The following is a 27,773-nucleotide window of genomic DNA, read 5'->3' on the forward strand; positions in this document are numbered from 1 at the left end:
AAACAAGTAATTTGAAGACATCACAATTCAATTACATTTTATTTATAGTGCCAAATAGAGTTGGTCTAGATTTACAGAGACTTGACTATTCATCCATGAGCAACTGTAAGTTGCGATATCTATATCCAGCAATCTTGCGCACAGTGGCAACGGAAATTTTCCTTTTAACAGGCAGGAACTTCGGGCTATGGAAAATTGCGATCGACTTTTTTTTCCTACAATTTTCTGACATTTTATAAACCAATCTCAGAACCCATTGGCTATCGGTGTGATGACAATTTAGTTTTCTGGGGGCAATGGGGACTAATATTTTTGGCTTTCCGGTGTAGCCAGCTGATATCCAGGCGAGACTTCCTCTTAGACATCGTTAATCAACGTAAATCGTAAATAAAAACAAGCTCAATCTTTGTCTTATGATAGTTATGGGCTTTGTGATTGCATGACAGCCGATGTGTTCGCCTCTTTTGTTCTCCATATGGTCTGTTTACAGACAAAAGTCTGCTCAAACGTGATTGGTCAATAGTACTCAGACTGCAAATGGAAACCAGACCACTTCTGCCACCCAAATCTTGTACCGTCACCTACAGATTCTACATTATTTTGCATAATCTGTTTATCAAGATTATTTATAAACCAGATGATAGTCTGCTCAAAATATCAGTCAGGAAAAACTGCTGAAAAACTATAAAAATGCACTAAAACACACCAGTTTACTCTTCAGGTAGTTTGTCTGCTGAGCGTTGCGTTCAGTGGTTGCCATGGGAAAAATGCTGCCATAATGATGCTGACTGGCGTCTTTCCCTGAAATTGATGCGGAGCAGATTCCTGCGGCCCTCGAACCCCTGTTGTTTTTACAGCCCGCCTCAGTTCTGGGCGGCTGAGACGAGAGAGAAGAGGCAGACAGCAGAGGAGGGGGAGAGGCGCTCTCAAAGATTTACGACCCTCCGGTCCCTCCTCCCGCAGACTCAGTCAGTCATGCTTTCACTTTGCTTCGTTACACGACATGCTGTACAGAGGCTGAAGCAGACTGTGTTTAACGAGGACGATTTTCACTGGTACGTTGTTGATGAGCAGGAATTGGTCTCCGGGACTCTGGAGCAGACATTTTAACAGCTTACAGAGATTCACAGCACATACGGCTCCGACACAAATTGTACAAGGACAACACGATCACACATGGAGTGCCGGGATCATACGACACACACTATACACAGCAAAGTACTGTATTTATACAACAATTGGTCTGTAAGATGCTCGGATGCTAAAGGCAATGAAGCCTCTTAAAAACACTTACACACTGTTACACAGCTGTTTGTGATGTACATCACAGCATCCTGGCCTCTATTTTGCTATTTTGTTGGTTTACAATTAGGTCCCATTCTTTAAGTTAAAATTGCCGTCTGCAACATTTGTTTGATCATATTCACTGAAACGCCCACTATGCCCCGATAGAACAACAAAAATCATTGTGCACCTAGAGATTATTGCTTGTTTTAAAGATTTTTTTTGGGCAGTTTTCAAGCCTTTTATTAGATAGGACAGACAGGAAATGGGGTGAGAGAGATAGGGATAGGAGACATGCAGCAAAGAGCCGCAGAGTCGAACCCACGGCGGCTGCCTCCAAGACCTTCAGCCTCTTTACATGGGGCGACTGCTCTAACCACTCAGCCACCAGCCGCCCCAGATTGTTGTTTGTTTTGCAAAAATCCATGCGCCCGTATCATACTGTCCATTCAGTGTTTATCGATGAGAGAAGACACCGGCGCGTTCACAGGAATCTGCTGCACACGCACTGACGAGCACTCGATGGGAGGGAGTAGAGAAGTTCGGTGGTAAAGGGGGAGGGGCATGAGAGTTGTAAATATTCAAAAATTGACTGATTCAACTCGATCTGCCACACTTGCCGACTGCAGCTTTAATCTGAGACAATAAACGTTTTGTGGCAGTCCCGTCCAGTAAGATCAGTTGCTGACAAGCTCCTCCATTTTGTGCCAGTTATACAGAAAGACCACGAACCTGGAAACGAGCATAATATGGCAACATATATGATAATCAGCTGAAAGACGGAGGATAATGCTACAGTTTTGCAGGCAAACAGTTAGAATCTTCTCCAGTCAATGATTAGTTATATTTGACTATTATTCGGGTTAAACAGCCTGTTCAACTGCTTTAGTGTTCATATTTAAACTTATAAAAGAAAAGGCTTTGAGAGATCAGAGAGTAAACTTCCTTAAATCCAATAAAACATCAATTACTGGCTTTCACAGAGGACTGTTTTTTTAAAACATTTGTATTCCTCATACTTTTCTTTGTACAGATTTTGTGAGATTAGACTGACCGCAGGTTTTCCTTTTAATACCCTATCCGACTATAATCAACCGCTGCAACCAGTGGACCAGTAACTCAGTGTCGTGACCTGCCAAGAGCCCCAAAACACCTGAAGGGCCTGGGAGTGTTGACCAAAACACAGCCAGCGGGGTCATGTGACAGCGCAGGTGGCTGCCAGCCTGCACTGTGCTGCTGCCAAACTCCACAGTGACCCAGAGAGTTAGAGGAGCCGCAGGAGGGCCGGCTAATTCTTGTCAGGAGGAGGCCTGTCGCTCAGCCCCAGAGTGGCCAAAACTTACCCTTCGTCCAGCACATTTAACAAGCTAACATTCCTTCAGTGAACTTTTAGACGTTTTCACAACTGTGCTCTTTACGGGTTGACTCAAAGCCTTTTGACATTTTCAGCTGTCTATTCCTGTTAAAGCTGCACTAAGCATGAGTTTAAAGTAAAAATGCGCTCATTTTTATCCACTTAAAACATCTGTCCCTTTCCCCTTTGTACCTTCAACCTGGAATTATTAAAGGAGGTCTCATGGTTGTCGGTCGCTGCCCTTTTGTCTGTGTGAAGTTCACTGGTGAAATGTTAACAGGATATGAGTATATTAAAGGTCAAAGTCTTCAGTAACCTCATGTTATTTTAGAGTTGCAAATTTGTCAAATTCCCCAAAAGCACTTGGAGTTTTCTTTCTGTCTTGGGTGTTTGAGTTTAAGTGCTGGGAAAGTGAACCATAAAAGGGAAGGCAAAGAAAATGGTCTGACACTTGTCAAAAAAATCAAACCCTGGACAAAAAAAGAAAGCCCCAACCCTGTGAGAATGTGGACCTGCAGAGCTAGAAAAAACCCTGAATGTAACACTTTTGATTAAATATTCCACGGTAGCTGCTGACACCACAGCCCTGCCTCAACCCTTTAAGATCTTTGGCAAGCCTCTACAGGGTCTATTGATTAGGATTCATTGAAATATCTTTAGTGCCTGTTGAAACCTGCCTTAAATCATGACTAACTCCAGAGGAATACAGTATCTTATGGGCTCAGGGCGTGTGTCTGCCAGTTGCACATAAATCTTTTTCTGTCATTTCTGCCCTTGGAGATAAAACGCTATATAATCTTGCCCTTCTCTCTCCACATCTTCTGCAGTATCCTTTTTTTTTTTTTTTTTTTTCATTGGTTGAAACTCCCACCGCATGCCAACAAACTCCGCACACATCTGAAAACCCGGCTCTCGAGTTTATTGATAGCTGTGTAAACCTCACGCCACTCCATTTTTAAGAGTGATCTCATTGCGGAAGTTCCACGAGTGCTCCAGAACCAGCTCACCAGTGACTTTTAAGTGGCTTTTGTTCCCCCGTCAGTTGAATGCAGTCCAGTGACAGACAGTGCAGGCTTTCATAAAAACGCCTGGCTCCGCTCCTGCAGGTCCTCCTTCAGCTCTCTGGTGGAAACATGGTGCCTGGTGTTTTTCGGCCCTGAGTGTAATTAACCCGGGAACTCATAAAGAGGCGTTCACAGCGGGGTGCATGGCAGGCCAACTCTTCACTGCCAGCTCCTGTTGGGGCGGCTGAGATCCCGCTCCAGATGTTTTCCGTTAGCGTGGTTGCATGCCAGCAATGCCAAAGAATCCACCAGCTACACCTACTGTATACAGTTTACAATGCTCCAGTGTGCTGTGGCCCCTGAGGAGAGAGCTGCAGCACATAAGCTTGTTAGCATCACAGAAAAAAGTTCCCATGAAAGAGTGGAGGTATGCGAATAAACCAACAGGAAACACATTTATTAGTCAACAGGTCTGGTTCAGTTACAAAACAACATAAACCAAGCCGGCAGGGATTTAGGGCATATTAAACATGCCCATCTGTTGGTCTGTTGGTTGGTCGGGCCACCACTTTGGTCCACACTGAAATACCTCAACATCTACTCGATTGGACGATTTGCGCAGACTTTCATGGTTCTCTGAGGATGAATCCAGCTGAATTCGGTGGCTTTTCCTCCAGCACCACCTTGAGGTTTTTGAGTCAAATATCTCAAATATCAAACATTCATGTTGCTCTCAGGATGATGGAATAAATGTGATTCCTTAGAATTTACCTTTAACAGTTTTAAGTAGTCCAATATTTGGTTTAAAAAACCTGCCTCAGTCTACTTTATATTTATGGCATTGACAACATGAGCATGTTGCATTAGCATTTCACTGGAGCTGATCCCAGCTGACATCAGACGGGGTCCACCCTGGACAGGACACCAGTCTATCGCAGGGCACATAGAGACAAACTGAGAGAGACAACCACTTAAACTCACATTTACAGGCAATTTAGAGTCACTGATTAACACTTTCTCTGGACTCTGGGAGGAAGCGGGAGAACCCACTCAGACACGGGGACAAACAAACTCTCTGTGCAAACTCCACGCAGAAGGGCCCCAGCCGGATTTGAACTTGCTGTGAAGCGACAGTGCTAACCACCACCTCACCGTGCCACACTGAAATCACAATCCAGTACAAGTAATTAATAAATCGTTTTAATTTACTGAAAGGCAGCGATTTTCAATGCATAAATTGAAGGGACTTACTACATTTCACTGGAATTGTATTTTATAGGATTTCATATGAAATGAACCAGCATCTTCCAGTTCGTAAAAAAAAACAAAAAAAAAAACAAATCTCACTTCTTCAAACAGCGGCCTGCAGCTTCAATGTTTACAGACACAAATATAATTATGCCTGCGATGATGTTAACCTTGCTGGGTTAATGTGCTGGACAGGTGCCATTGTCAACAGATTATAAAAGAGTGTGAACTTAATAACTCTTCAGTATGAACAAACACAAAGAGACGCCGGTGGCATCACAATCAAAGTTGCTTACCCAGCAGGCACCTGGGTGGCTCATGTGTGATCCTCTGGGTGCTGCACACACACACACACACACACACACACACACACACACACACACACACACACACACACACACACACACACACACACACACACACACACACACACACACACACACAGTGCATGGTTTTATGTCCGTAAGTGCAGTGACTAATGATTCTCCCTCTCTCCTTCATCTCTGTAGACTTTTACAGCTTGGTGTAACTCTCACCTGAGGAAAGCAGGAACGCAGATCGAGAACATCGAGGAGGACTTCCGGGATGGACTGAAACTGATGCTGCTGCTGGAGGTCATCTCGGGTAAACAGCGTTCTACTAAACAAAATTAACAGAATGAAATCATGGACAGCACTTTCAGACGCTGAGTCTGGATCTCAGGATCAGTCTTTGATATTTGGGGGAAGATGCTCAGAAGAAAGGATCATTGCAACTCTCACATCTGTTTCTTTTCAAGTCATAGTGAATAAGAATATCTTATTATAGTGTATTTCTAAGTGAATATGTAGACTGGGCACAAATATTATCATATCAATCTTATTGTCTAATTCTCAGCAAGACGGTGAAAACTCACATTTCACAGAATGTCTAACTAAAACAAGAAATGTAATGTAATATTGAAACGCTTATATTAGTTTTGAGGAAAGCTGTGCTTCAGCGAAACCTGCAACTTTTGGCACTTTCTCAACACTTTTTATTGTGCCAGACATACTCATCCTCCTCTGTGTGTCTGCTTTTCTTGTGTTTTCTTGTCTAGGTGAACGCTTGGCCAAACCAGAGAGAGGCAAGATGAGAGTCCACAAGATCTCCAACGTTAACAAAGCACTTGACTTCATCGCCAGCAAAGGAGTGAAACTGGTGTCTATCGGCGCAGAGGGTGAGTGTTGTCACATCTCTGTTTTATAGACGACACCTCCGCCACAAGATGAAGGTTGAGGGAGTTTCCAGTGTGTTTACATCTCAGATTGTCTCCTATTGATTTAATTAGGCCGTCAGACAAATCAATAGCTACTACGCTGCCTGTTATTCTGTAAATCGTAATGTATCATGTAGCCCCCCTCTCTGTCTCTCCCTCTCTCTCTCTCTCTCTCTCTCTCTCTCTCTCTCTCTCTCTCTCTCTCTCTCTCTCTCTCTGTCGTTACCATGGCAGTGTCGCTGGCTGCTGTGCAGTTTAATGAGATCCTTATTCCAGAGTGTTCCGGTGGAGGTTTTGCTTTGCGGTGCATTTTCTGTGCGTAGATCTGAGGATCAGCAATCCCCTCAGGGGCTGAGGCTGCTCATTGTTCAGCACAAATAACTTGGGGATGTCCGTCCTCCTCCCATCGGAGAGTAAACAACTCTTTAGCAGAGTAAACACTCCTTCTCTCACTCTCTCTCTCTATCTATCTATTTCCCTCTTTTACAACCACACACACCCCTCTGGCATTTTCTTGAGTTGACAGAACTTGCACGCCATCTCCAAACCATCCCCGTCCTCACAAGTATTCTAGCATAATTTCAGAAATAATCTCTATATGTACGCTATTCACGTACACTGGAAAAAGGGTCATGTGATAGGGGCATGACAAATCATAGAAGGACACATCTTGACCAAATCAGGAAGCAAAACTGGGTGTCTGTTTCTGTTCATCCAGACCATAGACTGTATTAAAGATGGACGGCTTGACGGCTCCCTGAAGTGAAGCTAAAACATCTGGATCACCCCCTGGCGGCTGGCTGCAGAGTAGATCATAAAGCCCATGTCGCGTTTCTTTTATTTTAGGCAGTTCTTATTAATCAGTTATTTGATACTATAATAACGGGCTGAAACATCATAACTGACAGCTGTGATTGACTCGCAGGATGTCGATACAGCTCGATCACTACTGTGGGGACTCTGGTTGCAAAGTTGCAAAGTTAAGATCTTTAAATACAGCCTATGACCCAGACTAAAACAGAAACCCAGAGTTTTCAAAGTAAAACAGGGTCAGCAGTGTTTTCAAATATCTCTGTTTTAGGGGCTCAAAAACACCGGCGTTTTTAGATGTCTGAACAAATATTTGCGCAGAAACATGACATATTTGAATAACTCAACAAGAACTTGCCTTTCTAGAAACAACGTCCCGGTTACTCTGGATCAGTCCACAAACTGTCGACAATTTCTGCTGGAACTACTTTCTGTTAAGGAAATAGTCCCCATGAAAACTGCTTACAGCAAAAATATTAATGTTCTCTGTTTACGCCTAGGGCTACACGGTGGTGTAGTGGTTAGCACTGTCGCCTCACAGCAAGAAGGTTACAGGTTTGCATCCTGGCCTGGGCCCTTCTGTGCAGAGTTTGCATGTTCTCCCTGTGTCTGCGTGGGTTTCCTCCGGGTTCTCTGGTTTCCTCCCACAGTCCAATGACATGCATGTGTTAGGTTAATTGATGACTTTAAAATTGCCCGTAGGTGTGAATGGTTGTCTGTCTCTGTACGTCTCTATGTGCCCTGTGATGGACTGCCGTCCTGTCCAGGGTGTACCCCGCCTCACGCCCGATGTCAGCTGGGATCGGCTCCAGCACCCCCGCGACCCCGGGATAAGCGGTTGAAGATGAATGAATGTTTATGCCTGCTGTACAGAGATTACATGGGCAGATATCTTAAAACTTCAGCGCAAAAAACACACACTTTCTGCATGACACACCACTAAAGGTAAATGAGGCAATTGTGTTATCTTTGGGTGAACTGACCCTTTAAAGAATATTACTTAATAGGTCCAGGTTGAACACGCATGGAATCTGACCTGATTAAGTTAACCTTTAACCCTGGTGTTCAGCACTTCTCCTCTTCTTCTGTCTTTCACTGTTTCAGTGTTGAAATAAATCCTTGCAAGGAAATTTTTTTAACAATAAACCCAGAGCTGTAACTGGAAAAACTGCTGACTTGTGCATAATCCTGTTACACCTCCATGAAACGTGGATCAATGAAGTAATGACTTCACATATTTTACCTCATGATTCTCCCTCTGCCTGCTCCGAGCTACACTACATGGGTTTGACCGCCCACGCTGCAAAAATCTCTGTCTAATCAAGTAATTTTTGTCTCTTAAGTTTAAGTTATAAACCATTATAAAATTGTATTTTCTTTAAATGAGGTAAAAGAAATCATCCTGTGCAGTAATTATCTACTAATTATAATCAACTAGTTTCCAATGTCATTCACTTTTCTGTTAATGAACCATTCATAAAAACTAATTAGGATGACCTCCTCACTCTTTTTTAGATTTATTTATTTATTTATTTTTTAAACAAAAAATCAAACAAACAAACAATGGAACAATCAAGAGGAAGACCTATAGACAAGTGCACTCCTCACTTGTTTTAAGAAGAGCTGCAAAGATGAATCCATTAATTGTCAACTGTTAAATTATTCGGCAACTATTTTGATAACTGATGAATCAGTTTGAGTCATTTAAAAAAAAAGTCTAAATTTCAGATCCCAGTTTCTCAAATGTGAATATTTTAACGACAATAAATAAACTGAATGTTTTTTGCCATTTTTTTGATGGACAGATTCATCGACAAAGAATTTAATCTTTGATTGCAGCCCTAGTTTTAAGAAAACAAGACTTTTTGGCAAAAAAAAAAAAGACTTGTTAAGATGGCGATTTGGTTGCAGTACGCATTGGCCGGTATAAAAGCTTCTAAGCCAGACCAGCATTCCAGACAGATTAGCCTCCTGGAATCCCCTCCTGGTGGAGCGGCCCTGCAGCCCGGCGGTGGGATGGGACAGTCTAGATGAAGGGTCAGATCTGTGCGACTCATCAGAGGGGGTTTGTTGTGGGTGGGATGATGAAGAGGGGGGTGCAGTTTCAAAGCGAATTAACAGGATTTGTGTTCCTCCCCTACGTTGATCGGTCATGTTCATTAGCACTAATCTCAACATGTATCTGCATGCGTCAGCTCGAACAACCCAGGGCAACTTTTTCTGCCTCCCTAATTCGATCCGAGCCGTCGTTCACACCGCGTTACACGTACAGAGACCTGACTGACATCTCGCAGTCCAAGTCTGTCCGTCACAGTCGAGCTGCGGTGGAGCTCGTGTCCCGTGACTTATTGGATTAGAGCGAGAAACAAACGATTATTGAAGGCGGGCAAACAGGGTGACGCGTTGAGGGGGGTTTTCATTATCGACAACACAGACAGAACCGGACAGTACATTCACAGCCTCCAACTGCAGGCTGAGTGACAGCTTAACAAGTCCAGTCTCTAATTATTGAACTGAATTATCACACGTTTCATTCATAAGAGCTTAGTACTCACTCTGTTAGTCCCCCCTCTGAAGGACTAATTAAGTTTCCTCATCTCAAAGGCATTAAAACGTGCTGATAAAGACGTCGTTCAGTTTTGAAGTACCCATATGTATGTATCAGCATTATACACTGTGCTACACTCTTTGTTATTGATTGTAATAGTTGAAATTTAACTATTCAAATTTACATGTAAATCTCTGTGGATTAAAGTTAAGGTGAAACTTGTGTTTTAGACATTTGGGTTACAAATAACTTTTGTTTCAACAGCATTTAATTGACTATGTTTCAGTGTGATGCAGAGCCTTTTCGACAAACTGCAGTATAGTTATTAAAATGCTTTTTACATGAATGGCGTACACACAACATGAAGTTTCTTCCTGTTTCCTTTAGAGAGTTTTCCTTCCAAACTAATCTAAAGAAAGAGATTGTTGTATGCTCTTCTGTGTGGAGTTTGCATGTTCTCCCCATGTTGGCCTGGGTTTTCTCTGTTGTGCCAGTTCCTCCAGCTTCAACATGCAGGTGTTATGCAGGTTATTTGTTGACTCTAAAATTGCCCCTTAGTGTGAATGACACTGTGATAGGCTGGCGACCTGTCCAGGGTGTACCGCGCCTGGGGATCTGCCTCCCACAACCCTGAATAGGATAAGCAGTTACAGATGATGGATGGGTCATGCTAAATTAACAATCAGGGCGTCACCAAAGTTAGTAGATTAATTCCCTATGGACCTTGAATGTCTGTACAAAATGTATGAAGATTGATCAATAATTCAGGCATTTCCATTTGGTCAAATGGGATCGCAGCTACCGTTCACTTTTTAACCATTTCAGCCCAGTTTTAGACATCTAGACAGCTATTTTATCTGGAACTCACAATCTCAGTGCTTTTGCTTTTGCATGTGTGCCAGATGTGAGAAATATAATTTATAAGTGGCTGTTAAATGAGTAAAACCTAAAATGTTAATGTTATTGCTTTGCCCTTCTTCAGAGATCGTAGATGGCAACGCTAAGATGACCCTGGGAATGATCTGGACCATAATCCTCCGCTTCGCCATCCAAGACATTTCTGTGGAAGGTACTGTTTGTGTGTGTGTGTGTGTGTGTGTGTGTGTGTGTGTGTGTGTGTGTGTGTGTGTGTGTGTGTGTGTGTGTGTGTGTGTGTGTGTGTGTGTGTGTGTGTGTGTGTGTGTGTGTGTGTGTGTGTGTGTGTGTGTGTGTGTGTGTGTGTGTGTGTGTGTGTGTGTGTGTGTGTGTGTGTGTGTGTGTGTGTGTGTGTTCATTCACTTTGTTGAAAAGAACTGCTCATTGTCTTCATTTGCAACTGAAAACACTTTTCATGGACACAGTGTCTCAGAATCAAGACCTTTGTCACACATCTCACCAAGCTTAAAAAACTGGCACAGTACCACATATACACTCGGGCTAATGCATGTAAATTCGAATATGACTGTTTCAGAGACTTTTCTTTTCCTATGGAGGTGGACGTGTTTACGTTATGGTCCTCTCCTCGGTTAACATATATAATGCACTTACAGTGTAATCCAATTTAAATGTCAGGAGTGATCAGCCTTGATTTGTTCAGCTTTAGATTCCAGCGCAGTGTGTTTTTAAGTATTTAATGTGACTGTTTTGGAACAATAACTCCTCTCTGTATCCGCTGCAAACAAGAGACTGAAGAGAGCATGAAACACCCGAGCAATCACCCATGCTTCCCCATTCACTTCACCTCCACTTAATCCACCTCTAAACAGGGATTAGTGGAGAGTTGGTCAAAGTAAAAGCCTGAGAGTTTCTCCAACTTCACAATGATCCCCCTCTCCCCCGACCGCAGAGACATCTGCCAAAGAGGGCCTCCTGTTGTGGTGCCAGAGGAAGACTGCTCCCTACAAGAACGTCAACATCCAGAACTTTCACATCAGGTGAGGAAAAACACAGTCAAGTCAGACAAAAAAGGGTTTAACTTACACGCCAAGGTACAGTTGCAGTTAGTAAGAAGACGTAAAAATTCAAAGAAGGGGGAAAGAGCAGACATGCTATCATCTTACCTAAGAACAGTTTTATTTAGAAACATCTTCACTTTGGGATTTATTTATTTATTTATTTAGCTCTAAAAGATTCTATGCTGCCAAACTGTATCCGAGACAGTGCTAAACAAAAGTCGGGCGTCGATACAAATCCAGCTGTACTGTAACTTAAGCAGAGTTCGGACTCAGCCCACACAGTCTTTGCAGCAGTATACTCTCTCTCTCTCTCTCTCTCTCTCTCTCTCTCTCTCTCTCTCTCTCACTCTCACTCTCACTCTCACTCTCACTCTCACTCTCACTCTCACTCTCTCTCTCTCTCTCTCTCTCTCTCTCTTATAAGGAAAGATGTGAACATGAGCATCAGTCCAGGCTGTGGTTTGTCCCCAGGTTGTTCTTGTTCTCAGTTAGGGGCACTCAAACTTCTCCACTAAAGGGTCACATATGAAGTTTGCATAAGGTTAGAAGGTCTGGAACAATGCCATCTAAATAAACGGGCATACTGTAAATGGGAAAAGAGTTTCTTCCCTGGATGTTGGCAGTTGGAAGAGTCTAAGGAAAAAAGTTGGGGCATCCTGCTAGCCATAACAACCACAGCCACGATTTGACTCCTGGCTGGGGATCTGTGTTGTACCCAAAGACGGTTTGAAACATGGTCGTAGTCCCTGTGACGTCACCCACAGGTTTCTGAAGAGCCGTTGAATGAACCCTGGTTGCTGACCCATCTGTTACTCAATTCCATTCAATTTTATTTACAGTGCCAAGTCATAACAAAAGTTATCTCAAGACACTATACATAAAGAGTAGACCACACTTATGATAAACAGAGACCCAACAATTCCTCCATGAGCAGCAGTACGGCACTCAAAGCGGCCACGCCCTTAATTATGCAGTACTTTATGCCTTCTAATCTAATTTAAACAGATGAATAGGGCGGGGTGATATGGCCAGAATGTTCATTTCATATCTCCATAACGTTGTATATCATGATATAACATGTTTTCTAGTAATTCAATAAATAGTCTTTATAAAATAACCACATGGTAAAAACTAGTCGCGTAACTGCAGTTTTTGCCAAAAATCTTTATTAAAAAAAAAAAAATCAAACTAAACTTTCTAAATGAGAGGGAAAATAACAGGATTTTGAAAAGTGAGGGGGTCATATCCCGCCGCTAACCTGACTCTGCCAGATGGATTGATTTGAATAATTCTCATTTGCTCAGCACATCCATCTGGGAACTCTCAGTTGGAGACCTTTTGGGAAGGAGCAAAAATACTGGTTGCTGATTGGATAAACCATCTGTCTATCACCAACATACAGGCCAAATCAACCAATCGGATCAACAAAGCGTATGACGTACTAACAGCGTCGGGGGAAAATAAACATGTCGGTAAAGTGTATTTGCCGTTTGTCTAACACGAATTTATGGATAAATATATATATATATATATTTCAATAGAAGGATCTAGAAAAAGGAGAAAAAAAGAGTTAGTGAGCGGCTCATCTCATCTGTGGAAGCCTCCATGTTGTTTACACTGAACAGTCGCTTCTCTTTTTGTCACACTTCGACCCGCCTCATAACCAAAGCTGATTGGTTCGGTTGCTTGGCTAACTTCTACAAATGTTCTCTGCTAAAAGTTACCAGACTGATCTGCGAGTAAAATACAGTGGAGCTCGCGAAATCACGATGGTCTCACGAGGCTAGTCATACCCCGCCGCTTCACTTTTTGCAGTTCGGTCTGCATCTGGACCTTGGATCCTTTTAAAAACACATCAAAATCGGTTTCTTCTTACATGTAAAACCTGTATTTGGGGTTCTGTTTTTGGTTGTACTGCATTTGCAGGCTTCTTGTGCAGTTATTTGGGGTCACCGGAGTTTAAACGGCTTGTTTCATCCGGTCAAATAAACCAAACTTAAACAGTAATCCTGCAGAGTTTGGATAAAGACCCTTCAAGGCTCACACAACATTGTAGTATTACTCCTCCCATCCTCCAACTTTCTCTTATACGGACACTGCTTTAAATTAAAATGTGGTCACCTGCTTGTCCGGTTCATTTAAAATTTTATGTTAAATTCAATTTCAAGCACACCAGATTACATGAAAAACAGTGCTGATGCTGAGCAGAGGAGACCTGATTTAACAGAGAACAGACCAGCAGACGTGTTCTCATATATCAGTAGTTTTGTTGCATGTGAACAGTAAACCCAATTGCATAGAGTGAAGAGAAAGTGAGTGTATGTGTTAGCATCCTCTCCTAGCATCCTGCTTTCATCCCTGTGTGTCTGTAGGTGGGTTTATTTAGGGCCTCGGTCCACGTCAAAGGATGTGTGTTGAATTATTGAAAAAAAGACCAGTGGGATCCTCAGATGTGCATGAAAGCCGAGGCGAGAAGAAAGGTGGAGGGGAGGTCATTTCAGCAGAAGGTAAAGGGAGAGGACTGATGATCCCGGAGCAGGAGAGGGGGGACTGTCAGAGCAGAGGCCAGGCCTTTGATGTTGTCTCACTATGAGTGCTGATAGCTGTGCATCAGACGAGGAGGAGCACTTTTTTTTTCTTGTCAAGCGGCTCTCTCACATTACAGGCACATTTTATGGCAAATAAGAAATAACCCATCCCACTAATTTCTTAGCGTGTGAGCGGAAAGCACTTTATCCTCCAGACCTCGTCCAAATTGAGATTGCACTGCAGCATCACATCATACTGCATTTAGACTAACTGGCCTCAGCATCAAGGCCACTAAATCAATGAACACAGGAGGACGAACTAAAAATATGTCTTTCAGCTAATTAAAAGCACGGTCATTGATTTCAGAACAACATTTTATTCAATTCCACGTTCTTGAACTTTGTGCCGGGTTTTAAATTTAGCAGCTTTGCACATTTAAGCAACTGTATCTGTTTTAGAAGTGATTTTTTAACCTACAGTTATGCAGATGGAAATCTTAACACAGAAACATGAGTACAAATGGATGCTAATGTTGCTCTGTTTCTGCTGAATGTGTAAATATTACCTGTTGGCTATGTCATTTCAACTTTATAAGGTGACAATTGATCTGTTTTCTGAGCTTTTGATCATGTCCAAAGAATCAGGTCCAGTCATTGTCTGAAGTCTCACTGAGATACTCTGGTTGGTTTAGGCGAGGGGTAGCACCTGGGTAAAGCGTGCAGGACGCAGGACATGACGCAGTTACGCCGCAGTTATATAGCTGATTTGTTTCTTTGAATTTGTCTGATGATTTCCGTGTTGGCCCTTACTGACTGAAGTTCCAGGATCTCGTCGTCCGTCCAGTTAGACATTTTTGTCATCACGCCCACTCGCTCACTGGGAATTATCCGGACAATGAGCTGCTCTACTCACACTTGAGGATCAATTACAAAGACTATGGACTCTGGAGGCTGGCTGGGTAAACGTTTAAATGTTTAAATGGTAAATGGACTTGTCAAGTACAAGCGCCTCTCTAGTCTTGTCAGATTCACACAGACATTCAACAGTAAAAGCAGAAGTTTTAACTTACAGCTAATACAGCTAATGGTAGCATTCACATAGTAACAGTGTTATAAAAGCAGGACATAAATAAATAAACTTTTATGGCTTGATGAAAATGGGACATGCTGCGTTTGAAGCTGCAGTGCTGAAGCGTTCTGTAAAACAACATCTGTAAGTCCTCTGTGAGACCACTCGCCAAGAAAATTATTCTGAAAATATAAAGTAAACCAGCACCGAAGTACCACGTCTGTTTAGTGTACAAAAGTAACCAAGCAGGGATTTAGTTGTCTGAACTTGTTCCAATATCTGGCTCTCATATGCCAAATGACCGCTATTAACAATTTTGTCCTGGTCCTTGACAATAATGAGATGGGTCCCCACTTTTTCTTCTTCAGAGAGGCTCAACACTGTTTCCTTCGACATCATTTTTTGTAGATTGTGTTTGTTCCACCACACTCTTTATCTTCTTGAACATTAGACCGCAATAATAAATCTTATATTAAGTCTTATAACTGCATATTTCCTTAAAATAAAATACATAAATCTCTGGGTTACCGAAGATGTCTCTCCTAAAATAACTTAACGACAAAACATTACAAACATGTAATTTCTCAAACTTCAAAAGCTGTGGTTCAACTTTAATTGGAGGCTTGGACCATGTGGTAGGTACATTAGATAATCTACCTTCCCTTTGAGGCTGACAGTGGTCAGGTTTCTGCTGTGTTACAGGAACACTGCTGCAAAGATGTGGACGTGATACTTGAAACAAGTTTGATAGTCAGACGGAGGGGAATGGTCTTGATCAAAGATTAAAGTCAAAATCCCTTTCTTTTCCTCCGCTCGTTATGTTTCACCTCACTTTCACCTTCATCACAACTATTTTTCTCTCTTTCTGTTCCAGCTGGAAAGACGGTCTGGGTTTCTGTGCACTCATTCACCGACACCGTCCAGAGCTCATTGACTATGGAAAACTGCGCAAGGTGAGCAAACGTTGTCTAACATGAAACAAGAAGAAGCCAGTACTAATGTTCACATAGCAAATGCTTCTAAAACCAACACAAGTACAGAGTGAATGAAGACGAGTTAAGCTCTCATGATGAAACCAGGTCAAACAGTAGTGGTACGTTCTTGTGTCTTTGCGTCAGTCAGGTGGAAGTTTCCTACTGAGTCACAGTCGAGTTCACAGATGTATAAGAAAGTTATACTCTGACTGTGAACTCTGTGCCACTAAATAACCCCGTGTACAGCACCTGGTCGACAAACATCACACTGTAAATCCATAATGCATTTGTGTAAAAGAGCACTAGTGCTTTCATTTAGATTTTATATTTAACCCCTAAAATTATTTGGTATCTTTGTTTTAAGTTGCCCTTTAGTTGAGTGCTAGTTCAAAATGGAGCATTTAACAATCGTTTTTTATTTTCACCTATTATTTTCTCAATTAAACGATTAATTGTTGGTCTATGAAATCAGAAGAAAAAAAAGTCCTATCTGACATCCTCACGTTGCTTCTTTTGTCCGACCGGCAATCCAAAACCCAAAGATATTTAGTTTTCGTTCACATTAAATAGAGAAAAGCATCAAATCCTCACATCCGAGAAGTGGAAACTGAATGTTCGGCATTTTTCCTAGAAAAAAAAAAACTTACTATGCAGGATTTTCCTAAAAAAAAAAAAAAAAAAAATAAGATGCACATGCAGAGCAGAGAGGCCACCACGGACAGGATGAAGCAGCTACTGTACATTCACGCAAAAACCTTCCCACAGAGTTGTTTGGTTGTTTCATTATGCTAGAACGTGATCGCTGTGAAACAATCAGAAAAAAACGTTTGGGTCTTGCCCTCACTAACGGCACTCCCTCTCTTTATTCACTCTCTAGCTCGCTCAGCCACTGCTGCTCTCTCTCTCTCTCTCTCTCTCTCTCTCTCTCTCTCTTAGTCATTTTTTAATTATTTTTTTCGCACTTAATTCCAAGTAACTTATGAGCTCTCGTGTTTATAAACAGCAACCTACAAATCCTGCATAGTATGTGCCTTTAAATGATAAACCAGTTGTAAAAATAGCTGCAGACTAATTTCCTATCTACTTATCAATGAATTGTTAATTGTTTCCACTACACTCAGGTTATTTTTACACAAGTGGTAAAACCCAATGTATTTGGTTGTAACATAGATCATTATTAAGGAGAAAAACAGTACTTAACTAAAAAGTTAAGAGTTTCCACTCTCTAAATGATAAGTGAAACTCAGAAATATTATACTATGTCTTCACATGTGCTATAATGGTGTTGATGGTGTGCTGTTGACAGGACGACCCCATGACCAACCTGAACACAGCCTTCGACGTGGCGGAGAAGTACCTGGACATCCCCAAGATGTTGGACGCAGAAGGTGAGCAGACGTGGAGGCAAACAGTAAAAGGATGATGAGGAGAACAGACTTCTTCTTGTGTTCAAAGACCAAAATATTCTCCCCCAGAAATCTGAAAGACTAGACGGGATGTGCACCATTCAGGTTTTTACAACTTCCCGAAAACGTAGAATCTGACAGCGATTAGCCTCGTCTGCAAAGGTGTGAAAATGGGCAGAACTCCAATTTTTTCCTCACATTCCTGACTACATTACATCACGTTTACTTGCTGAATGGCACCAGTTGTCTCCAGAGTTAATGTGCTTTCAGAAAGAGGCAAGAGGAGAATAAAAAATGACCAAAATCTGGTTAATGTTCTGAACTGCAGCATGCAAGATATCAGATTAATTTTTCCGCCACTTGTTTTTTGTAGCCTGCTCGTTGACCTCGAGGAACCAATTTCTCTGAGAGAATATACTCACACTCACACATGCAGCTGTGCACACACAGATGGACACACACAGCCTTTTTTCTGTTAAATACAAAATATGCAGTTCTCTCTCTCTACAAAAAGATTAAAGCCTTAAGACCTCATTCTGAATAGTTTCAAGAATAGTTTCTGCTCACATCTGACTGTACTTGTAGGCGTCCAATGTGTGTGTTTCTGTGTTTAAGACAGATTACAAAGTGTACATCATATCCTCCCTGTTCAGCACATCTGGACAGTGACACAGTGTGTTTTTCTTTCCACTCTGGATATTGTTTATGTGAAGAGCTGAAGCCCAGCTCAACTTCCTGTGTCTTCATTAATCTGTGCTCTGTTTAACAACCTCAACTCCACCCTCCGCCCTCCACCCCCTCCCTGACCTCCTCTCTCCTCGCAGACATTGTGGGCACTGCCCGTCCGGACGAGAAGGCGATCATGACCTACGTCTCTAGCTTCTACCACGCCTTCTCAGGCGCCCAGAAGGTATCCTGGATGCAGCGTCTCCTTCCTCTTCCTCTTCCTCACCCCTCTCCTCCCTCGTCTCTACTTCTGTGTGTTTCTCCTAACAGTTACCTTCTCTCTCTGCAGTGCACAACGCCCCCTGCAGGGGTCACTCTCCTTCACTTTCCGCATGGTTCACACAAATGCATGATGGGATGACAACTCTGTTCTTAGAGGCAATGAGCACAAGTGTACTGTATCTCCAGTCTACTGTGTTATGGCACCACAGGCTGGCAAATTCGCCACTGATTATGGTTTTGCTGAGCGGTGTGGGAGGTTCCGGGGAAGTTTGTCTGATAAATGATGATGATTGCCTGCGATTAAAGCCGCTGTTGCTGATGGAGAGAAACAAATTAGCATGAAGTCTTGCATGGTGGGGGAGATGTAACCATTTAAATGGACGGTTACGTTCAGCCTTGAGAGTGATGGCTTAAAAGGAGGGTGGAGGAATAAATGAAATTGAAAATGGCACTTCAAAGACAAGCGGCAAGCTGTCGTTTAATTTTAATGGATACACACTGTCTGGCTTAAGTGGGGAGTCTGGTTCCTTATTTCTCCGCAGGAAAACAAAGTGTTGTATCAAACTTTTTTCTGTTGGATAAATGATGGATTGTCTGCTAGTTTGACAGCTACCCTGAAGCACAACAGGAAGTGTGAGATTGTGCTGGGCCTCCTTTCAGACAGACAGCGAGAAGCAGAGCATCACAAAGCAGAAGTTATATAAGAGCCAGCTTCATTTGAGAGGCCCAGCAGCAGAGAGACACAGCTGTGTTTAAGCAACCCAGGATAAAAAGTAATAAAACGTCTGCGTTTATAAGTCTGCCTCACTGAGAGCAGACACCACAGCTGGACTCCGGGTTACATCACAGATCTGAGAGGTGACTTCTTCAATTAAAACTTAAAGATTAGTGAGAAAATACAAAGAAATGCAAAGTTTATAAGCTCAAAAAGTTCCTCCCTCCTTACAGAATGAATAATCACAGAATATTGTAGTTTTCTCTCCCCGCTTGACTGACTTCATCCTCCGTATTTCACATTACTGGCAGATATTTGACACCATCACCATGGTGTGGATGAACCGCTCGAGGCACTTGTGTTAATTTATCTAAACTGTATCTTGAGCTGAGCCAAAGCTTCCCACGTAATTGCGCTCACTTCCAACTTTAAATTCAGTTATATTTATCATAAGATTTTTAGGGAAAATTGAGATTTCCCCTATGAACAACCCAACTTGAAAGCAACCTCACAGGTAGACTGGAGATGACTTGTGCCCCAGCTGTTGCCTCCTCTTGTGATCGTGCCCCCTGCTGGCTCCTTTTGTCTCTGCACTCTTTTATTCTTGTGCATTTTTTCTCTTCTCTGTCCTCTCTCCTCCCCTTCCTCCTGTTCCCTGGGCAGATATCATTAGCACCTTGAGGCCAGATGAGAAGGCCATCATGACTTATGTGTCGTGTTACTACCACGCGTTCTCAGGCAAGCAGAAGGTGAGAAATGAAATGGTAAAAAAAGAAAATCTCCAAAAACAATAACCGGAAACCTGCCAAAGTGACTGGTAGAGAATTAACAGTTGTTTTTGCCAACTTTAAATGTTTTTTTTGGCTGCTTAAATTTGACTCATAACACTGAATAACACCAAAAAAAGACAATATCAGGCAATGAAATACCCAAATTTTGTTTGGAATTAACTGTTCTTATTTATCAGCAATCCTTTTGATGCTATTAAAAAATCTTATCATATGACACATTTTGAAGGCTTGGTTAATAAAGCTCCTGTAATTGATAATTTAGTATTAACAATGGATCAGATGACTGTGTGTAATGTGAGAGGGGTCGCTCGTCGCAATGAATCGATACACAATTATCTCCTGACTCTGCAGCTCCCCTCAGCCGGTTTCGATTCTGCTTATCGGTCCGATTCTTGATCGATTCCCTTATTGATTCCTGATCAATTTCTTTGTGGTAAATAAAGTCAGCCTACACAGGTTTTCAGCATCAATGTAGCTGTTTTTTATCTGGTCAAAGTGTAGATAAAATGAGAAAATATTTGTACAGCTTTCTTTTTCAGTTTGATTTTCAGGCGCTCGTGTTTATTATAACACCAGTCCTTGGACCGTTTTGTCCTCTCCGCTTTGTCGTCTTCCTGTTGCAAGTGACCAGCAGTGTCAACGCATGAGTTTGGCGTTAGTGCTTTGCAAAAAAACACGGTGGCATTGACGAAAGGAATTAATAAGCTTGGAGGCAAACGATTCCAAGGGTTCTTGATTCCCATCCCCAGCGCTACATTTGGCATTGTAGCATCTTTAAGCTCAATGTTTCGGTTTTCCCGTCCCACCGTTTATGGGAACTGTTGTGGTTCACTCCTATAGTGTTGTTTCCAGCTCCATTAGCATAAATAAACCCACTGTACGCTACCTGCCTTAGAGAGAGCAGCTGGTGACACACAGTGGAGCATTTAGCAGCTAAAGAGCCAGATTTTTCTCTCCTTTTGTTGGAGCGAACAGACCAGAGCTAAATGGAGAATGAATATCGGATTAACATTCATCAGCTGGACACAAACAAAACCCAAAATGAATGATTATGTTGCTCCGTAACTGCTGGCTTATGTAAATAAACGACTGCACCTCTGGTCGATACACGCTCATTTAAAAACAGTAACCAGCCCCCTACACACACACACACACACACACACACACACACACACACACACACACACACACACACACACACACATTAACATAGCTGACATCTTAGCTCAAAACAGAACTGTTGAACTATTAATGTGACTTGCTATGACTTCATACATTTTGGCCCCCGGTGGGAAACCAAACCCCTCAGTTATTCAGCACCTCCTTATCTGCTCTCTTTCAGCAACATATTGATCCTTGATAAAGCGCACAGCCTTTCTCCTCTTCCAGCATCATGTTCTGCCACTCTCAGTGGAATACATTTAGCCGAACACATGCCAAAGTCCGTAGAGATCTCTGCAGAGAATAATAGAGACTAATCGCACACACAGGATATCCCCAAAGCCTCCTGCTACTTCAAATCTTTATTAGGATCTACTTCGTAATGGAGCTGTTGAACCTCCTGAGGAGCAGCAGTCCGGAAACCACCGCAGGCTGGCAAACAGTTTTTACAGCGCTGGCATGGATCCCTGATAGAAACAGCGACTCTCCTCCTCCGTCTAACACCTGGGATTGTTCCCTCTAGGGCAGACATTTCCCCATAAACACCATCACTCCCACTTTTCCCTGTTGGCCTGACATGGACATTTACCCTTTACAAAGAAAGGGTCGGTGTTTGCCACAGTTTGTGCCTCTTATGTATTATCTTACAGTCCATTTCAAGGTATTAAAAAATCTCAAAAATTAAAAAAAATAGTTGTAATATAATATGAATATTTAACCTGTTTTCTAAATTGTGAAACTCTTCCCTATTTTTCAAAAGAATGACATAAATTCTTCTCTTTTTTTATGATGCAAAAAATAAATATATATAAAGCAGTGGAAAATAATGTATAAATAAATAAAAGATACCAACTAGAATCTTTATTAATATTTATATGAATACAGTAATTAAGTGATATTAAATATTGGACTGTTTAATGAGTTTACACTCTACACTTGCAGACACATTCCCCATATTCGGTGGTATAAAGCTGATGGATCACTTGACATTTGACTGTTTTGAGGGGGAAATTTAACTTTAAATCAATTTAAATTAAATCAAACAGGATAAAGGGATTTGGTGTTTTCCACCATGTTATACCCGGCAGTGTGGACAAGGATTTTAAACAACACATAGATCAAATTTACAGACAATATAATTGAAAAGGCTTTCATGAATATTATTATTTCATGTTTTATTGTATCTGTGCTTGGTCTAATCTATGAAGCAAGGTTGAACCCTGAGCGAAGGAAGTGACAAGGAACTTCACTTTAACTTAATCAAATGTTTTACTTGCATTACATTGAGCATAACCTTAAAGCTGCTCCAAAATATGATAACTGGTCAACGTTGTCTTCACAGTTTGTTATTGCAGGTTTAAATTGCAGAAATAAAATGTAAAGCCAATTTGAAAGTTCATCAAAAACTGAATGAATATACTGATTATAGAACTTTTAAAATGTTGTTACTGCTTCAAGATAATCTTTGTTTGGAATATAGAGTCAAAACCTTTTCTGTTTTAATTTAACTCAATGACTCTGAAAACACAGTACTGTACGCTTTGATGCCTTCTGGCTCTTTGAAAGATCATCAGATATTAAAACCCTGCTCAGCCCTGTGATTAAAACATAAAGATAATACATGTGAGAATCAGACCAGACTGTAGGTCCACGTTGGCTTCACAGATAAACCGTAGGATCGTTCTTCTACCTCTGATGTCAGGACAAAGTAATTCATGAAAGAGGTCCTCGCTGTGGGGGCTGTCAGTAAACAGGCCCAGCGTGCAAACATTTGCTCACAGAAGCACGACCTGCACATCCTGGCGCTCCTTTTAAGGCAGCTCGCTCCCGGTGGAACCCCCGGAGCATGTCTCTGATCGAGCCAAGTTTCCCCTGTGATCTTTTGACAAAAGAGGCTGGGAGCCGGCCTGTGTGTGTGTGTGGGGGGGGGGGACGCCAGTCTCTGGGCTATGAAATGTGGTGGTAGTGAGATTTCAAGTCTACCTCACCGTGTGTCTGCTCTCTAAAAGGAAACGGCTGTGAGGTTATGCCGCCTTTTCAAACCAATTCATTGCCTTGCCAGCTTCTTTAGAGGGGAATCGATAATAGTGCTGTTTGGGTTGATTCATGACACATGGATTCCTTTTCATTTGGATATTATCTTAGGCCACTTAATTAAAAGAATACTGCTGATGAAGTGCTATATCCGGCTGAATATGCAACATTTCTGAGCTTAAATCTGCTTCATATCTTCCGAATTTTGTGCATGTTGCTTCAATGTCTCTGTATTTTTTTTCTCTGCTTCTGTTTCCAATGAGCCTTCCTGACCACATTTACTCATCTTGAACCCGACGGGGTTAACTGACTACATGTTGTCATGGAAACTGCTTCGTTCATGCATTGGCAGTCCAGCGATGAAGACTGACAGGCCAATGTTAAGGAAGTGTTGTGTCATGGGATGAGCCCCTCTTTTCCCCTCCACTGGGCTGTTTTTTTTAATTCTCACGGGAGCCTCGCTCTCCTCTTTCCCCTGGTCTGTGTATGTAGGCTGAAATAACACACCGTTCTGTGCTGTGCTATAAAAAGACTGGTGCAGAGAGTAAGGTGCCCCAACACCTGACGACAGGTACAATGTGATGCAGTATGTCCTTGTCTGGACATACGCGTTAGATTATAAATCCTTAGACATTTTGGTGACTTCTACAGTGCAACAGTATAACAGAGATCACATCATACAGTAGCTGAATGTAGCATTGTCACTGATTCATTGCTTCATCCTCAAAATGACAAATTTGGGAAAACTCGGACTACACTGCTTGTGTAGATGGATGTATGCAGTTTTAACGGCTGGAATGAGCGTAAATTTAGAAATACTCAATTACAAGTAAAGGTCCTGCATTCAGTGTTCTACTTGAGTTAAAGTACAGAAGTATCAGCGGCAAAATTTACATAAAGTATCAAAACTAAAGCAACGCGATCATCTGAAAGATGTCTTGTTGCTGAGATAGAATTATATATGACATAATCAGATTGTTAATTCTGAGGGATCATGGTGTAATCAGCGTTTTTTATTGTTATTATATTATGGCGGGAATAAATGTAACTGTAGAAATACTGCATTAGGAATTGAATATTTTTGAAAGTGGTCCCAATGTAAATATGTAGTATCTAAATAGTAAATACAGCTGTCATATAAAAGTAGTGGAGTAAAAATTCTCTTTAGATTTAGCAAAAATACTTAAATAAAGTACACATACAGTACCTCAGAATTGCATTTGAGTGCAGCACTTTAGTAAACGTACTTAGCTACATCCCCCCACTACAAATATATAACTTCCACTCAGCTCTGGGTCTCACACTGTTTCTCCCCTTGCCCTCGTCTTCCAGGCAGAGACAGCGGCCAACAGGATCTGCAAGGTGCTGGCTGTCAACCAAGAGAATGAGCAGCTGATGGAGGACTATGAGAAGCTGGCCAGTGATGTGAGCACTCCCCCATTTTTTCCCTCTAATTGTCCTGCACCTCCTCTGCCCCTTCTGTCTCCCTGTTCTTCCTTTTTAAGCCGCTCCCTCGCTGCCCAGCCCCCTGGGGGAGGTGTGTGCTCCGTGCAGGTGCAGGGTTAGAAACAAACTTGAGTTAAAGAAGCAGTCAGGGAAACACTGATGCTTTGTCGCATAAAAAGTAGCTTAGTAGTAGTAGTAAAGTAAAAGTTTTTGCCTGTTTTAGCTCATTTAGGACAAACTGCCAATACTTTTTATATCTCAAATCATTTTCTAAAGCGTTTATTTTCAGATTGATTAAGGTTATTAATCATCCAGGAAGCTTTTGGTTTCAGTTCATTTTCAGACTATTTTGATGATTTGATTAATCATTATTTAATGGTTCCAGCTGGTTTGGCTGCTTTTGTTTTGTTTGTGATGTGATTATGAACTTAATATTTCTGGATGTTTAGGGTTTTTTATTTTGAAAAATGTAAGAAAGGGAAAAGACATGAAAGAGAATAGACATTTTGTGAATAAAAATGTTGAATTCTTGATTGAACAAAACACATTTGTGACATTTTCAACATTAAAAATAACACACATTATATAACTAAATGGAATAAAACATGCAAAAATACATATACGGTCCTTTAATGTTTTTACATTTGGTTGCAAGAAATGAACAAAACATTTAGCTAACCAGTTATCTCAACCTGTGTTCTTTTCCCTCTCATTTCACACACAAATTACACCTGCTACACCTCATTTATTTCCCCTTTCCTCTCATTTGCATGGCTCTCCTTTACATTTCCATTTTCTTTCCCTTGAATGGTACTTGTTTCTCCTCCATCTCTCTTCTGCTCATCCTTCAATACACACACACACACACACACACACACACACACACACACACACACACACACACACACACACACACACACACACTTGCCCACATACCACCACCATCAACACCCCAGCTGCTGGAGTGGATCCGTCGCACCATCCCTTGGCTGGAGAACCGCATGCCTGAGAACACCATGCAGGCCATGCAGCAGAAGCTTGAGGACTTCAGAGATTACCGCCGCCAACACAAGCCGCCTAAAGTGCAGGAGAAGTGCCAGCTGGAGATCAACTTCAACACCTTGCAGACCAAGCTAAGACTCAGCAACAGACCCGCCTTCATGCCCTCAGAGGGGAAGATGGTCTCGGTAGGTCACAGAAACTTGTGAAAGTACAAACTCACACGCGCAAATTTAAAATTCTTTCAGAAAAACTTTGAGATCCAAAACTGTGCAGTACTGTGATGGGCTTCAGTGGCCAAAGAGTTACCTCAGCTTACATTAATCATTTGATCCCATTTTAACCTGAGTTTTACTGGCTTGCTTGTTTGCTTTAGGATGTCCATTTACAATACAGCCCAAATATGGCTTTAAGAGTATTGTTACCTTTTATAGTTGAAGCTGGAGAACATGTAGCTTCCAAAAACCCTTTAACTATCAAGTCCCTTTTCTATTTTATATGAAGTGGATAATTGCAGACAAAACATACTATTTTCACATTCAAACATGATGCCATTCTTATGTCTGTTTCTCCTTCTCCTTCTGTTTTTGAAGTGAATAAATCCACAGTTTTTCTTTTCCTTGCCTTTTACAGGACATCAACAATGCATGGGGAAATCTAGAGGGAGCAGAGAAGGGCTATGAAGAGTGGCTCCTCAATGAGATTCGCAGGCTGGAGAGACTCGACCACCTGGCGGAGAAATTCCGCCAGAAAGCAGCCATCCATGAAGCTTGGACTGAAGGTAGGGAGTGTCTCGTACGGCTCAAGCTGGCTGCTAAAGGTCACACAACAAAGTAAAAAAGAAGTTACAGCCGATATGTAATCGTCATTTGTTTTAGTATCACTTAACAAGCATTCTAAACAGACAGATATCCCTGTTGACAGATTTGAGATTTGTCTTTTTGTCTAAGCTTGACCGGTGCATTTTCTGTGTCTCCCCCGTCAGGTAAGGAAGAAATGCTGCAGAAGCATGACTTCGAGACGGCCTCTCTGTCAGAGATCAAGGCCCTGCTGAAGAAACACGAGGCCTTTGAGAGCGACCTGGCTGCACATCAGGACCGCGTTGAGCAGATCGCTGCCATCGCACAGGAGTTAAAGTAAGATTTACGAAGAACTCGCTGCTACCTTCTATTGATCAATATCTTAAGAAAACGGATGGTTGTTTGAAGTCAATTTTACGTAATTTTTCTTTGGTTTTTATTGTTTTATCAAAAATGTTATGATTATCTGATTTTATATTTAGCATGTTATGCATGAACTGTGCAAGATAAATAAAGTGTATTATTATTAATTAAGGTATCAGGCAGTTTGAGTGGTGATGAAGGGGCTTGCTATCCCCCTTGTTAGCAAAATGACCAAAATGCAAGTTGTTAACCTGCCATCCATCCTCCATCCCCCAGCAGCAGAGGGGTTGTTCAGTTGAATATGTTAGCATTGCCTCCCTGTTTCATTGATCCTTTATTTCTGAGGTGTGAGCAAGTTAGAATCTATGGCCCCGACCATGGCTCTGAAATATCAATAGCCTAGCTGCGTTTGACGCTGTCCGTGGTGCTGAAGTAGACGACTTTCTAATTCCGGCTTTTGTCTGAATCCCACCCTTCTGTCAAATCGAATCTTTAATAAAATGGGGAGGGAATCAAAAAATGCAGAACCAAAAAAGTCATTATTGGAGCTGCTCGGTAGTCGCGGATGAGTTCAATTAAAATATAAAAACATTATATGGGATTAACCTTAACTCTTTCTATCTCACTTTGTGTTGTTGTCAGTGGTGACCTCAAAGCTTTTCATTCAGTTACGATTTTCTGAATTTTTCATCTTAAACCTCAAGTCACTCTCGCTCTGGTTCACTTAATTTGCAGATGTAAATGATGAAACACTGAAAAAGTGAAACGCAAACCTAACGAGTGACTCACAAAAAAACACAAAAAATGACACAGCAGGATCATAAAGGCATTGAAGTGCATCAAAGAAAGACGATGGCAGAAAGCAACCAGGAGAACAATAGCTTAACCCTTTATGGGGCAAGAATCTCATGTTTAAATAATGGAAATGTAAAGTTCTGTGATGAAGGTGATGATGATGAATCTCTTGATCCCTCGTCTGTTTGTGCTCCAGTGAGCTGGACTACTACGACTCCCCCAGTGTAAACGCTCGCTGCCAGCGGATTTGTGACCAGTGGGACGCACTGGGAGGTCTGACCCAGAAACGCAGCGAGGCTTTGCAGGTGAGACCAGTTTAGAAAGA

At 41.8% G+C, this 27,773-nt stretch overlaps 1 protein-coding gene across 3 annotated transcripts in view; it reads left to right on the forward strand.

Moving 5' to 3' along the window:
* The window catches only part of actn1 (actinin, alpha 1), a 57,643-nt gene that overhangs the window by 19,549 nt on the left and 10,321 nt on the right, over positions 1-27,773 (forward strand). For all 3 annotated transcript variants that reach the window (XM_083924956.1, XM_083924954.1, XM_083924955.1), the window contains exons 2-13: positions 5,400-5,514; positions 5,969-6,088; positions 10,468-10,554; positions 11,311-11,398; positions 15,891-15,969; positions 17,297-17,378; positions 18,221-18,306; positions 24,378-24,470; positions 25,448-25,678; positions 26,124-26,271; positions 26,476-26,626; positions 27,645-27,753. In XM_083924956.1, the coding sequence (XP_083781082.1) occupies positions 5,400-5,514; positions 5,969-6,088; positions 10,468-10,554; positions 11,311-11,398; positions 15,891-15,969; positions 17,297-17,378; positions 18,221-18,306; positions 24,378-24,470; positions 25,448-25,678; positions 26,124-26,271; positions 26,476-26,626; positions 27,645-27,753 (1,389 nt within the window). The remainder of the gene's footprint in view (positions 1-5,399; positions 5,515-5,968; positions 6,089-10,467; positions 10,555-11,310; positions 11,399-15,890; positions 15,970-17,296; positions 17,379-18,220; positions 18,307-24,377; positions 24,471-25,447; positions 25,679-26,123; positions 26,272-26,475; positions 26,627-27,644; positions 27,754-27,773) is intronic.

Source organism: Echiichthys vipera (assembly GCF_963691815.1).
Source record: "Echiichthys vipera genome assembly, chromosome: 12".
In the NCBI taxonomy this organism is placed as follows: Eukaryota; Metazoa; Chordata; class Actinopteri; order Perciformes; family Trachinidae; genus Echiichthys; species Echiichthys vipera.